The sequence below is a fragment of the Coturnix japonica genome, chromosome 4 (assembly GCF_054131305.1).
Source record: "Coturnix japonica strain WE chromosome 4, WE-NBRP24, whole genome shotgun sequence".
In the NCBI taxonomy this organism is placed as follows: Eukaryota; Metazoa; Chordata; class Aves; order Galliformes; family Phasianidae; genus Coturnix; species Coturnix japonica.
In genome coordinates, this window is record NC_140666.1 from 35,014,739 (window position 1) to 35,030,489 (window position 15,751).

Here is a 15,751-nt window from a genome sequence, read left to right on the forward strand (position 1 = left end):
GAGAAGGAAAATGTGCTAGTAAGTTCTGATCATTTAATGTATAAAAAGATAGTAAAAAGGGGAATGAGCTAGTTAGCTGCCATGATGCTTGCTATGAAAACACTGCTTAAAAGAAACAGCATACTGGATTGCTGATGACCTGACCTTGTTTCTATATGGTTTGCCTCATTTATTCTCTTCTAATTTACCTTGTAAAATAGAGGAGAATGAAAGTAAAATTGCATAGTTGGACTGACACATAAAAAGTAACTATTAAAAACAAGTGTCATGCTCTGTTGATGTAATTAGGGGAACTCTTCTAGCCTTTTACAAATGACAGAATTTTGCTGATGTTAATGACTTTCACATTAGCTAATTCAGCTACAACTTCTGTTCTAATTCTCATCAGAAGTCATAAGAAAATCTTATTTGATGAAAATATATCTGCTCCAGAGTGACTCTCCTCCCTTATATTGCAGTGTTCAGAGATTCAGTCTAAGACAGGCAGCTGGTCTCTAGACAGAAGTCATCCTTTTGAAAAGACATATCTAGTGTTTCTATAAAAGTCCCTTGTAAAATTTCAGCTGGTTGGTTGGAGTGCTCTTGACAGACCATCTGAGAGCCAGTTTGAGATTTATTGCAGCATTAAATACATTTACTATTACTTGTTTTTTTCACTTCTAGGTACCGCAATGTACTTGCCTGATCCAGATTCTGTTCTGTGTTCTAAATGATGTTCCAGTGAACAAGATGCTGGAGATGGCACAGCCAACACAAAACTCTGCTGGAGCATGGAGAAGGCTGGAGAGCCAGGTAAGTGTCATTTAAACAATCTGACATTTTATGAAGTGTCAGCAAAGCTTTTAGTGTTACTTATATAACTTAACAAGAAAAACTGTTAATACAGAAAATTTAAAGCTTGAAAATATTTCAAGTATTTTAGACAAGACTGCTAGCACTCTATTATTCTCTTTTACGTTCTTTTCATGCTGTTTTCTACTTTTTCCAGCCTTGGGTCTGTTTTTTTCAGATCTGTTTTTTTTTTTTTTTTTCCCCCTGCACAGTTACATTCTAGCTGACATTCTGCAACTTGTGGGTTCAGTAGGAGGAGCTCCCAGGAAGATCTGGGAGCTGGACTGCTAGGTGGTCCCAGCCTTCTCTACACACTGGAGGTTACCAGAAAAAACAGTACGGTGTGCTCCAGATCTGGGTCCTCATTTGTGCAAAGGCTGGAGCATGTATCTGAGGCAATCAACAGGCAGAGCCCTATCCGGCCCCACCTTTCCTACCACTTTGCTGTAATGTGGATAGAAACATTCCTAAAGTCAGTCTGCCTAAATATGTAGGTTGTGGGAGAAAAAAAATGCAAGAATTGTTTGAACAGTCTTGCTAATTATAGCAGTGAAGTTGCTGCTTAGGACAGGGTGATTCCTTTTACAAAGATTTTTTATTCTTTGCTGTATATCTCAATGCTTCTAGATAAACTCTTTTACTATAAGCATTTAACTGGCCTTACTTTATGCCTCACCTTTTGCACTTTTTGCAGAAGTCAAAGGAATAGTCTTTACTATAAGTTACTATGAGTTATCACTGTAGTCTAGAAGAAAAGGTGCTCTTTAAAATAGAAGTATTGAATATCTGGTCTTCGGGAACTTGACAGGACTGACAGGCAATGTTATTAACCTGCAGGGTCACAAGTAATTACTTACCCTACATGCGTGTAAGGGTACTTCTCCATGTAACTGGACTGGCTCCTGTCCACCGTGGCCTGTAGTTTGTGTGCTTCTTTTCGGAACTGTTGAAGATGGTGTCTGTTAAGGAGATTTCTGAGGAAATCTGTAGTCCTAAAATTGTCAATATAAACAAAAACAAAACATAAAAATGAGAACTAAGATAAAATGCATTTCACCAGGTGTTATGCTCCACTAATTCTGACTACCAGCTACCAGCACAAGCAGATTTTTCTGATCTCTTTTAAGTTTCTGTGATAGTTTACCATATAATTTGAAGTTATGTGTTTACATTAAATTATGTATTTGCTGATTCACTGTTTCTACCATAACATTCTCTGGCTAAATTTGAATTTTGAAATCATTAGGATCTCATCAAAACCTATTTCCTCTCCTCTCCTCCTCCCTTCCCCTTTTCCTTTCCCCTTTCCTTTCCTATGAAATGCGTTACCATACCTGTTCCTTACTCAGCCAAATCTATTTTTCTACTGAAGAACTCAGTGCATGCAACTCTTGACTTCTGCTGTTCAGGATAAACAGTTCTGTGAAGTGCATGTGAATACCATCGAGAGTGCATTCTTCTCAGTTTCCATCATTGTCTCCAGTTTCACTCTTCATCCTCAGCACCATCCTTCATTAACACAATCAATTTTAGTTCTGTAACTAGAAAACAAGTGAAATGTTTTTTTATTTAGGTAATTTGTGCTTTTATTTTAATCACATTTGCAGCATTTTGTTACATCTTTGTAATTATTTAGCTATTTCCTCTACTGTACTACAAGACAACCAGTGTTGGTTAGGAGAGGAAAGCTTTTCAAAGATCACAAGGGATATTCACTCCCTTGTTTCTCATCAGAGTTATAAGACAAATACTAAGCATGTAATTATTCAGTGCAAGAAATAAAATCCATCAAAGTTCAAAAAAGAAAGAAATTAGAAGTGAGCAAGGAAATCAGTTTGCAACATCAGTGAGCATTTCTATGACTTACCACATGCTTTTAACTATATCCTCTTGGGAAGTGACTTAGTTAGGCTATAACAGGGTGGTCATGCTGTGTGACAAACTTCCAAGAAAACCTAGAGAGATCCAGGAGAGTGTTGTTCCTCTTCATTTCTGAGCACGTTGCCTGTTGGAAATATACCTCTAGGTTATAGCTTTCCTCCAGGGTGGTCTGCAGTCTTGCTTTGTTTTACCTTTACTCCAGGATCTTCAACCTTCAGCCAACTCAAAAGCCTAAGCCTGAATCATATCTTTTTCTGCAAAGGTGAATGAAGATGTGCTCAATCTACCAGCTCTCCAGATCATGAAAGGAACAAAGGGAAAAATCATGATCATGGAACAAACATTCCAAACCAGATGAAAATAGAAATTTTATCACAGTTGCCAAGTATGAATTGATATAATGTTGTTATTTTCTGCTTCCTAGTTCCTGAGTGAGGGTAATAAAATCTCTTTCACTGAAGAGCATTTCCAATTTCAGAACCGACAAACTTAGATAGAAAGATTAATACCCCTTTTCTTTCTTGCTCAATTTACCACCCATAAAAAAGAAGAAAGGAGCCTATATGAAAAAAAGTGACATGCATAGAACATTGTCAGAAGACAGTACTTAGAAACATAAGAGCACGCCGAAATATCAGCTGGAACAACTGCAGAAATAGATGGTTCTCTTCAAGACTATTTCATTTAAAACTACAACCTAGAAAAGCTTTCCAGACTAAAATTAATGACACATGCTGACAGCAGCAGCTGTGCATATTTCTTCACTCAGGCCACAAGACAATGAATCACTGGCAACCCCACCTCTTTTCACTTTTCTTGTCTTTCCGTACATATGTCAAGGACAGAAGAGCAAACTGCTTTCCTTACAAGTAGCATAGACTTTCCAAAACCTGTGGCTCCAGTACTTGCAGGCAAGCTCAGTATGTTGATACTGTTGCATTTGGTGAAGTTAGGAGATGCAGTGCAAGTGAAGCAAACAAGTGGGGCTTGGAAAAAACTGCTGAAGCTTCCTGCTGTTTTTTTCCATTCATTTTGAACTCATGTGCCTGGCTTTTCTCACTTACGTTTAGCTCCTGCAGACCCAAGGAAGACAAGGAAAAACAGGTAGGAAAATAAAAAGAATCTACATCTGATACATCATATCAGAGATGGTTACAAGGAATGTTATTTTATTTTACCACAAAACCTTCAAAACCATTAATATCCTGCTGAGATTCTGATATGCAGTATATTGCTATTGAATTAGACTGTTGAAGAAAATTTACCCAGAACCAAAACAAGATAGAATACAGCTCGATAGATCTTATAGCTTTATAACATCTATAGAGATGCTCAGATAACTTTAAGATTTTACTGAATCAGTCCAGTATTCATTTTCTGCATAAGTTGAACCAAAAGTTTATCACAATGTATTCCTTTGTTCAATTTTTTGTTGTAAAATCTAAAGAAAATGCAGTGAAAATATCTCCCTGATCTGGGGAGAATTTTTTACTGAAAACTTTATCTCAGAAACACCTCACTTTCTTTCAGCGTAAAATTTTTCAAGATGTGATGAAGCATTTAGGGTTTAGTACCCTTGAGTGATGAAACAGACTGAGGAAGACTCTGGCCTAACAGTTTTCTTTTATGGTGGGGTCAGGCTCATTTCTCTCAAAAGAACACGGTGCATACATACACACTGGGGGAAAAGTGACGTCCATGCTGGAGCTGACAAAGATGGAGCTTTGTTCTGATTATCTGTTTAGCTGACCAGAACGCAAAGTGTAGCTACCTCACAACACTCAAATTTAACTTCAGCTTTGAAAAAGCAATCTACAGGAGATGGAAGTACTGAGAATATAAACATCAGACAGCTTTACTCATTTTCTTACCCTCTTTCTTCTATTATTCTGTATTCAGAAAACACGACTTGCATATTGTGCTCAAAAAACTTTATGCTGCTAACAATTGTTATCTCTGCTGATGTTATCTGACAGTGCCTGAATGTATTATAAACATATATTAATACAAAAGAAAGGTCTAGAGCATGTACTTTTACTGATACAGTTATTCTTTAAGTACCTGTACAACATTTTATTTTTTTTTGCAAGGGAATATTTGCAAAACTTTTCCAATGTTCTACAAGATTCTGCTTTTAAAACAGCTCCTTCTTTCTTCCTTTATTCCCCCTCTTTTCTGTTACAGGACAAAAAGCTTCACTCATCTCCTGCCTTTGTGTAACTGAAAACATCTCTCAGATTCATGAGATTTTATGGAAGCCTGTAGAGTATTTTGCATAATTTAAATGGCAAATGAATATTTCAGCTCTCATTTTAAACTATGTGTGATTACAAGACAAATAGGTCACAGTAAGAATTAAAGTGGTTTTCTAGTAGATTTCATCCAGATAAAAACAAATGACTCGACAATAATGCAAATTTATGTGCTGTGCATACGTGGCAATTTTCATCAATAAACTGAGTGATGTACTGCACTGAATGTTGACTAATGAAGAAATGTTGAGGACGTAAACTCCAGTTCTGCACTACACTTAGGAAAAGTGAATTTTCAACACTAACATGATACAAGATGGAGGACTGGTGGCTGTCCTCCATTCTTTTTAGGATCTTGTGTCGGGGACCTAAAGGCCTCTGACTGAAGAATGAGCCTGGGATAGAACAAATTATTCTGACAGTTTTAAGGGATGTGGCTAAGCCACAAATATATTGTTTTGTAGAGAAAGCTGACCTTGGTAGTTTGTCCTTTTTTGGCAAAGACTTGCTTTTCAAACAGGTATTTCCACTTGGGCTTTGTATCACACATGGTATAGTGGGCAAGTGGAAAAAACCCTGCAGACTCTGGAGAGACAAAAAGCAGTGGGTGAGAGAGGAAAAAGTGTACCTTGAAGCAGGGGATGCTCTGCTGACTCCACCTATCAAATCCACTGCTGGCATGTGTCTCCTCTCTCTTTTTTGTCAGTTTTCCATCTCTCAGGGACTGATAAGTAATAGTGCACTTGCTTAGGGAATTTCTGCTTACCAATCATCGGGATTATCTGTAATGGATGCCTGTGTGTGTCTGAGTGTGAGTATGCTGAGTTATGCTGAGTAAAATTTGTAACACTCTTTGATGCTCTGAGTGTGCAGTTTGCTTACCTCTGGTACTGACGCATCCTGACTCTGAGATGCAAATATACCCTGAAACAGATCTGATGACTTTTACCAGAACCTATGCTAACAGTTAAATGCTTAAATTATATCAAAAGTATGGTAGCATCCTATTTTACAGACTTAGGGTTTTCATCTTCTCTCCATCACTATGACAGATCTTACACTTTTAGTGAAAAGTTCCTTTCTTTGACAGTGTTTTTAATTTTAAGAGCCTACCCCCTAATGCACAAAATCTTTAACTCCATTTTAGTTCCTTGTTGAATATTTGCTGTCATGGAATGAAAATATAACAAAAATATTTACAGGGACTGCCTAGGAGCATATATAAATCAGTACGTATTTTGCTACACAAACTTCAGCACTGACTAGATCTGCTGTTTCTTTTGTTATTCTTGTTATTTTGTTCATGCCCTTTACAATCTCTTGTGATTCAGGTGCTTACTTATGCAGCAGAGTGTGTTCTGAAAAAACATTTCTACTGTTTTCTGCATATTACATTCTGAAGGGTTTTCGAGTTACACTGAGAAATTAGTGAAAGTAGATTTAAAAGGAAAGCTTTTTCAGTAAATAGTAATATTCAACTAGAAATATCTTGCCCTAAAGACGCTGTTCTTCTTTTGCATTTCACTGCTTCTGTGACTGCAAGGTTCTTTGGAGAGGTATAAAATCATTCTCTGCACCAAGGACTAACTTCTTCTTAGGCCAACAGCTAAGTATAGGATCCATCTTCATAAATGATACAAGCCCCAGGCTTCAAGCATATTTTGTAAAAGAAAGGTCAAAGGAAAGATTTAACTTATTTCATTTCAAATTCTAATGTTTAAGATATTGAGTGGAATAATAATGATTCTGTGACCTTTTGGCAATGTTTTTAAACAGGCATTGCAAACTTTACTTTCTTGTTTCTTCACCTGGCATACAGGAGAAGGAACTCTTACTGAATGACTATCAAAAGCAAATGAACAAGTATTCCAGCAAACCAAGAACACATCAATGCATAAGTGGTGGCAGCTAAGCTGCCATGTGGTTGCTTGCTCACTGTTCCCACAGTCAGATGTACAGAGAAGGAAACTGAAAGGACACAAGTGAGGAAAACTCATAAGCTGAGATAAAGACAGACATTAATAAAAGTGAAGAGTAACAGAAAACCAAAACACAAGTGATGCAGAAGTAATTACTTACCTCCTCCTTCCAGTGGATCAATATTCAGACAGTTTCCAAGCAATGGCTGCTCTTTGAGAAATTCACTCTCTCATCCCCACCTGTGCTTTTACCTGAAATTTTAAAACATGTGATATTATATGCTCTTGAATACACCTTTGGGACTGCTGTCGCAGTTATGTCCGCTCCCAGCCTCTTGAAAATCCCTAGTTTATTTTCTGGCAGGGAGGGAGAGTGAGAAACAGAGAAGGCCTTAACAGTGTAAAAAACATTATTTTGGTCACAAATTTACAACGCAGAGCCATTTAAGTAACTATGAAAACACTTAAATCCTTCCCAAGCAGACCCAGTATCCAGTTAGGGTATATGGAATGCGAGAGGAAAGGATTACTGTCAATGTATTTATATTTCTGAGAGATCCCTGTGAAGGAAAGAACTGTTGTAGATTGAGGATCAATATTGAAATTAAAAGTTCATATAAAGAACTTGTAGGTTCAGGATCTAAATTTTCTAAATAAGAATAAAAATACTCAGTTCTTCCACAAAAGCACCATTGCAAGTTCCATACTGTATGAATATGATAAAAACAAACTCTAGTATTTGCTTGTGCTGGTATTAGGTAACATGAATCTGTATTCACATGTAGTTGCCAAAGGTAACTGGCAAAATATATTCAACTCTCAAGAAGATAAAATCACAGAAGGAGCAGAAACTTGTATTTTTCCATCTAGAGCTTTCCTCCCAAAAAACATATGGGCACACCCACTTCAGATCACTGAATGTGAAGATTACCTTGAAAATCCCACAGGGCCATTATAGAGAAATAGGCAGGAAGAAAGGACAGCATTATCTTGCACTACAGTGATGCTGCCTCTGTCCTCAGATTCTGAAGGGGGTTCTGCCTTCAAAAGCAATTCTTTCTTCAGGCCACCATACAATTGCAACCAGTGGGACTCTTTTCTTTACAAAAACCTGGCTAAGAGTGCAAATATTTAGGTCCCAGAAGCCTGATATTAATATGGTAGAGGATGTTGGACTTAGCAGGAGAAGCTTACTTCATCAGGGTAAGAAAATGTCTTCCCCTCCTGCACATTTCCTCAATTGAACAGTAAATAATTTTACAGTAATAGAATATGGACAAAAACAATTAAGAATAGTGGACTATTGTAGATAAAACTAACTTATATAGCAACTAAATTTTTCTGATTATAATAATCACGTTGAAAGGATTCACCGAGAAATATACAAGCAACACTTAATAAAGGAGTTCGGATATATGGTAGGTAAGTGAAGTCATATAATTGTAGCTTCAGTAATTTCCTTTGCATGAAATTTAAGTATTATATAGAACTATGAATGTTGTCTTTTGAGTAGCTTACTTTATTATTATTATTATTATTTTTATGTTATGACAGCCAAAATGGCAAAATCAGCAGCTGATTCTGTCTTGTTAACTTTTGTCACCTGCTTAAGTTTCTTTCTTTAAAAGAGAGGATGGTTCTACTGTGGCTCATATTATACTCAATGATAAGTGCTTCATTGTGACTTGGTGATGAAAAAATTAATATATTTTTTCAAAGCAGACTATTTCTGTAAATCTTAACTCTCAGTTGCATCTTACATAAAGAAATAAATAAAAATATTGTTGCAGGTTATCAGGTTATAACCCACAGGGGAAAAAAAGTATTCAAATATGAACTGTTTCATCTTTTTTTTTTTTCCTTTCTTTTTTTTTCCCCCCAAAGTTCAGAGTTCATTTGTGCATAAAACAAGGGCAAGCATCCAAAGCATAATAAAGTTGATTAATGATTAAACACAGTAAGAAATGAAAACCTAATAGGGAAAGTTTTAAATAACAACGTGTGTTCAAAGCAGAAGAGTAGTTTGTCAAAGTAAGTGAGATAGCATTGTTAAGTTGCTGAATAGTAGTTTGCATGAAAGATTTAAGTCATTCAGGTAGAAAATTGCCCTTAATTGTAGAAACAATGTATTAGGTGATCTACTGGACCTTAAGAACATTTTCTCTATAAACAAATGAAATTCCCTATAATTTTATTACAATTATTTGTAATTAGTCAAAGATCTCTCACCTAAAAGCTAAGTTTATTTTGCAAATAAGGAACAACTACTCCCTTACTATGTGTTGGTTGCCTTCTATATTGGAAAAAAAAAAAAAAAAAAAAAAAAAAGCAAAGATGAAGACAAGTACATTAATCATTAGAAACAAAATGTTCCTTTGTCATCACAGTGAGCTAAAAACATTATTTAAAAAAATGAAACAAATGTCAAACTAACATCAACCCTGGCTCATTACTCACTAGGTAGTGTAATGGATTATTTTCCTTGAACACTTTTTCTATGATATAAATTTGATAACATACTTGGCCTGGAACTCCCCTTCACATCAGCTCTTATGGCTCCAACATTTTAATTATGAACCAAAAGCTGAAGAACACTTCAAGATCTGATACAATTTTTGCCTGACATTTTCATTAACAGCCTCCATACTTAGTTTGATGACAACTAGCTTGTAAAGTTGTTGTAAAAAAAAAACACACAAAACCCCCTAATAGTTAAGAACTGCCAAATCAAGTCAAAATAAATAAAATACACATAGAAAGCAATAAAAGAGTTGCTTTTTTGTTTGTTTGTTTGTTTGTTTTGTTTTGTTTGATCAGAGAACAACAAATATCAGATCAAACAGTGTGGAAAGGTTGCAGCCTTTCTGTTGTGCTGTAACAAAATTACTTGTGTTGTGACAAGTGCTCAGTTGTATATTTCTTTATGAGTCTTGTTTAAAAGCGTATGTATTGTATTAGTACTTAATGTTTGGGTTTGAACATTCATATATTTTTTATTTCCATTTGTTGCAGAAATAGCAACAGGTTCAGCTTTGTTTTTAGACATACTTTGGTTAAAGGTATCTGAAATAGTTTAGAAGATGGAAGAGATATTATTGATTTGGCCATCATTTAGGTATGAAATTGAATTTACCTTTCACTTACATACTTCTCACATAACAAATTTTGGACACAAAAGTAATACAATAATCTGGCACCGTTTTCCATTATTGAGTGTGGACATTTATGTGATGGGGAGGTTACTATGTTATCTCAGCAAAACCTTTTGGTTTTGGAAGCAAGACAATTGAAATACAGAGTATTTTCTGTTTAAAACAGTAACAAATACTAGTTACAAATACTTTTCAGAGCTCCCCTGAGGCATGAGCAAGTATTGCTCTCCTAGCTTTGCCAGTAGATTATTTAATCACAGTTAAAAGGCTTGCAGCAAGTTAGCAGCAAACCCAACAATAAAGTATGGATAGACCTTTCACTCAAATATATTTGCTACCACATGATGCTAGCTTTTTTTCTATTGTGCTCTCGGATCAATTTTCAAACATGCGCATGTAAATTAGTGTGGATATAAACCACAATGAAAGAAACATAGTTTGATAAGAAATTAAACACTGGACCAAAATCACAGTTGCAGATAATTAACCTACCTCTGTGAAGAAGCCATATATGAGGTCAAATCAAAGGGTTTGTGATTCTGAAACAAAAGTTCCCAGGTTTTTCACAATAAAACAGTTAATGTACAGCTCACACCTTCTCATTTCCAGTTGTCGAACTCCAATGAAAGAATTCTTAAATGCTTCAATCATTTCCCAGTATTAGATGTACATATAATAGGTATAACACTATAAATATATGCTGTATCTAACAGTTTTGTATCTATACATGTAGATACAGCACAAGGTATATGTATATCTAGCACGTCACATATACACAGTCATGATATTGTAGATCATCTTACAACTGTAGGTAGTTTATAAGATTAGGGTGGCAAATAAGTAGCCAGGGTAAAAATCTGCAGGACAGAAAATGGAACAAAAGGTCTTTAATACTGTTCTTACATTAAGGTAGCCTGCAGTGTGAGCAGATAGATAGGAAAAAGATGAGTTTGTAATTTTATGTTTGATTTTCTACTGTTTCATAAACTGGCTAAAAAGCTACAGATCTTTTGGTCTTTCAATATACACACAAAAGGTACCCTTACCTTGATTGGTTGTCTCGTCAAATTAATCGATTAAATCAATACTAAAAAAAAATTATGTGAAATAAAATTATGACACACTGTCTTCTTGGTTGTATCTTTCAGAAAACACACGTGAAAAGTATTTGTCTCCAGTACCAACTGTATCTTCTTTTGAACAGCCATTTCTTTTGCCTTTTAAGGAATAAGACTGGACTAACCATCTTCTTCCTATGGTAACTACAAAGTTAATATTAGTGAGACAGTAAATACAAATTATCTATTTCTCACTAATACAGTTGTTATTTGTAATGGCTTCCAGTTGCTTTAGAAAGTGGATCCTCTCCTTCCTTGTTAAGCAAGTCCTACAGTACTCCTTAGGTCATGATCCCTTGCTTTATTCTCTCTTTCTCTGATCAGTCTCCATCCAGTTCATGCTTCTCAGCCTTTATCTCCATGATAATCTTCAAGTTGTTTGAACTGCTGCATTTGAAGACTACCACATGCCTTTGCATTGAAAAAAGACAATGTGAACATGTTTTAATCTGTATGCTGGTTTATGTACATTAGATGTCTCATTTCATTCTGACTCTAGTGCCAGAATTCCCTACTCGTTCTTTCCTTGTCAAATCTCTTTACTAAGGTCTAACGTTTTGGCTCTGTCTTCCTGGAAGAAAAAATCAGGAGTAAGTGTCCTCTGATCCCTGTTATAATACCTCTTTTATTTTTTTTCCCCAGAAGACTTATTATTTTTCAGCTTTTGTTTAAGGCTTAAATAGGGAACAGCTTCTGGTTTTATACTAACTTCCCAAATCAATTTGTTGTCTTCCTTTCATTTCCTTACATTACTTATATTAAGTACTGAAGGGGATCCAAATAAAGGGTCAAAATGGGGACATACTAAAACCACAGTTCACAGTGCAATAATCTTCCAGAGGGGAAAGAAATCTGCCTTCTACCCTTTAGTGGTTCACTCTATGCAAAATTTTATCCAGGGCAGTAAGAATCTTTTCCATACACAAAAAATTAGATCTGAAATGGCATACAATATTTCTACAGCACTAAAGATAGACATTTCATAGTAGCAGGAGGAAAAATAACTCAGTGCAAGAGGTTTAGAAATTCATGGTTTTTTTTGTGATACTTCGAAAGAATTGTAGGTAATTTACAATAAATGACTGATTCTCTTGCATTATGTCTTACAAAATCAGCTTTTAAAAAAATAACAAAAACTCCAACCTTGTCTGTTTAAACAGTGTGGCACTGTGATTTTACAAGTTGTCAAATATACGGGCTCCACATATTAACATATGCATACATGTCTTTAGTATTTGAATAATTGGTGATTCTTAGGATAAATAATGCATGCACCTACTATTTAGCCTAGTAGTCACTGTTTCTCTTCTAGTGCTTATGTACCAAAGACAGAAGCAAATCACTGTAAGTGGTCAGAAGTTTTGAAAGATTTGGAGCTGATCAAGACATCTGAAGTAAGTTCAAATAAGTTGCTATTTCATACAAACACAGGAGCAGACATAAGTACATGTTTAGCACAGTATTCAGCTAAGAGAGTCAGTGACAAGAGTATAAAATAGGATAGTTGTATAGCCATTTAGGGAATATTAAGCTAAAGGGAAATGGAGATGAAGTACTACTTTATTTTTTTTCAGAATTTCTTTAATTGGATAAAGCAAGAAGAAACTTTTCCTAAAGAAAGGGGCAGAGGGCATGGAAGTTAGCTCCTTCTGAAAAAGTACTTGCAGGATTCAATTCTGATGAGCATTCCTCATAATTAAACCCATCCTGCAGGTTACTAGGTGTCTTTCAGATCACCGTCTCACTATGTTCCAGTACCTGGATTAACTGACCTGTTGAACTTGAATCCATGGCTCTAGTGCTTACTTCATTATTACTAAGTAAGTCTGTTGGCTATTGCTCATAATTACAACTCTTGTTTCCCTTTAGGACATTGATGTCAGTTTATATACTGCAAACACAGACGAGGATGTAAGTATAATTAAAATTTAACTCAAATCGGTCTAACACAGTAACTCCACTTCTTTACTATCAACTTTTTCCAAAGGAAGACTTAATCTAATTTGAGAAAAGTTTCAGAAACCAAATCATTTGCCTTGGAAGGCAGAGTTCTGCAAGTTAAATTACTTATGATAAATTATGTAAGCTGGTACTAAATAATTTTACTGAAGTAGCTGCTATTAAAATTATTCAACTAAAATAGATGGTCTAAAATGATCTTATCAAAGCAAACACTGAAAAATAATGTTGACACTCATTTATAACTGGAGAAAGTGAAGGAGTGGTAGAGAAAATACCTCCTAAGATTATTATTTAACACCATGAACTTGAATTCTATAATAAGGAAATACTTGAGAAGTGCAATATTGAAAGGTACCGTCAGCATCTGCCAGTGCAATTCTCTGCTTTTACAGCCTAGAAATAAATAATATGTAAAATCAAGAATTTAGCTTTAAAATTGATGGAGATTATGATTTATCCTATAAGCAATAAATCATGTTAATTTTTAATATAATTGTTAACTAAGTCATGGTTTCCATAAATTCATTCCTGGACAGACCACTTCATAATCTACAGCAGAATTCAGTCTTCACTCCAAGCAGTCCTCCAAGAACATGAATCCAACCCATAACCTACTCCTAGTAGTTACTTTTAGCGTAGCCCTGGTGCAACATGAGCTGGATTCATTGCTGTGGTGATGTTGGCAGTAGCCTGCTCCTGAGACAGCCTTTTCCTGACTGCATAAACATTCACACAATGACTGTGCCGAATACACACAATACATGATTTCCTGTATGTAGAGTTAATGAGATTTCCTAGAAATAATGGACTTATTATATCTGTGCGAAGTAGTCTCAATATGCATACAGAATACAGTAATGTTGATGCATTCAGTGGACCTAGCAAACCTGAGAAAGCAGATGCTGATGTGTCTGAGCAGTTAGCCCTGTACACAATAGGAAAAAAAAAGCTGTAGGAAATACATGTCCATACTCACACACTCATTCTCTTGAGTGAAATGAGCCCTTGAAGTTAATACACTGTAAAGGCTAATTTATTAGCTGGTGGTGTGAGGAAAATTTTCTTAAAGTGTAAAGGCCTGATGTGAAAATCAGACAACCTGGGGCTTGTTCTTGGTTTTATTGTTGACTTGGCGGAGAAAAAATGATACCTCTGTGTTGTTGCCTGTTTTTTCTTAATTTGTAAAATATGGATAATATCTACTTTCTTTTTCTCCTCCACTCTCAATTATTCTGAATAATGATACCTGAATATAAGTGCTAGAACTACTAAGAATACTAATTTAATTCCATTTAATTCCATTCTTTCCCTTAATCCTATCCTAATTATAATTTTCCTGTGTCCTTTGTCAAGACAGTGTTTCACTTTGTCATAGGAAATTGGCTGGCATATGTATCATATATTAACTCTTAGCATATTTTTTGCAGATACTTAAAAGCATTTGAATAGTAAGAACAGATGCTAAGTAAATAAAAATCAACACTTTCTGTTCACTTATTCCATTTTAATATTGAAACTACTATAACTTCCCTTTATATATATATATTTCTATATATATATATATATAATTTATTTATTTATTTATTTTTTCCAGAAAGAATGCCAAGAGCCTGTAATGAGATGTTTTTTTTTGGAGATGAAAGTGATTCTTCATGAATGTAATATCAAAAAATGTAGTAGAACACAGGATGTATTGAACATATGGAAAAATGGAAATGCAAGATTTGAAACTAACCAGGTAAGTAAAAACCAGAGTCTGTGGATAAAAAAGAAATGAGAATCACACCTGGGTTGGAAGCGATCTCAAGGATCATGAAGCTCCACCTCCCCTGCCTGGCAGAGCCACCAAACTTCCATGTTTACTAGATCAGGTTGCCCAGGGCCCCATCCAACCTGGCCTTGAACACTTCCAGGGATGGGGCATCCACAGCCTCCCTGGGCAGCCTGTTCCAGGACCTCGCCACTCTCCTAGTAAAGAACTTCCCCCTAACATCCAACCTAAATCTTCCCTCTTTCTACTTAAAACCATTTCCTCTTGTCCTGCTATTATCGACCCTTTCAAAGAGTTTACACACCTCCTGATGATAGGTACCTGTCAGACACTGAAAGGTTGCAATGAAGTCACCCCGCAGCCTTCATTTCTCCAGGCTGAACAAGCTCAGCTACCTCAGCCTGTCCTCAAAGGGCAGGTGATCCAGTCCCCTGTCCATCCTCATGACCCTCCTCTGGACCCCCTCCAACAGCTCTATGTCTTGCTTGTACTGAGGGCTCCATACCTGTAAGTGTTTCTTAAGTGTTTCTTCCAGACCAGAAATTCTGTTTCTCATAGATCTGGAAGAGGCAAGATTGTATATATGGAAGCAAAGGGAAATCAACCAATAACCCATGCACATAATACTGAGAAAGTTACACATACAAAAGGGAAAGAGCAGCATTTGGTAATTTTAGAAAAACACTCCCAGGACTCATACAATAAAACACTTGTGACTGGGCATACACGCAGATGTTAATGTCTGACGTATACACACACATACACACACACATATAAATTATAATAATATTTTGTATATTCAGTATCTAAACTCGGGTATGTTTAGTCACAAATACAGAATTGTCTCAGTTTTCAAAGGGATGGG

At 35.7% G+C, this 15,751-nt stretch overlaps 2 protein-coding genes across 21 annotated transcripts in view; one reads left to right on the top strand and one right to left on the bottom strand.

Moving 5' to 3' along the window:
• LOC107313089 (uncharacterized) overlaps positions 1–4,052 on the bottom strand; it is a 65,758-nt gene extending 61,706 nt beyond the window's left edge. Inside the window, exons 1-3 of the mRNA XM_085544927.1 lie at positions 2,699–4,052; positions 2,166–2,372; positions 1,689–1,823 (exon numbers count right to left, since the gene is read on the bottom strand). The gene's annotated coding sequence lies outside the window, so the exon portion shown is untranslated. The remainder of the gene's footprint in view (positions 1–1,688; positions 1,824–2,165; positions 2,373–2,698) is intronic.
• The window catches only part of IL15 (interleukin 15), a 46,896-nt gene that overhangs the window by 7,819 nt on the left and 23,326 nt on the right, over positions 1–15,751 (top strand). For 13 of the 20 annotated variants that reach the window (XR_014945273.1, XM_015861076.3, XM_085544930.1 and 10 more), the window contains exons 2-6: positions 664–792; positions 11,184–11,293; positions 12,466–12,547; positions 13,023–13,064; positions 14,710–14,853. Coding sequence is in view for 15 of the 20 variants with exons in the window: in XM_085544929.1 (XP_085401055.1) it covers positions 664–792; positions 11,184–11,293; positions 12,466–12,547; positions 13,023–13,064; positions 14,710–14,853 (507 nt within the window). In the remaining 5 variants the exon portion in view is untranslated. Of the gene's footprint in view, positions 1–663; positions 793–3,782; positions 3,817–4,896; positions 8,798–11,183; positions 11,294–12,465; positions 12,548–12,866; positions 12,974–13,022; positions 13,065–14,709; positions 14,854–15,751 lie in introns of those variants that run through there. The other 7 variants (XR_014945275.1, XR_014945274.1, XR_014945276.1 and 4 more) reach the window with 6 other exon arrangements.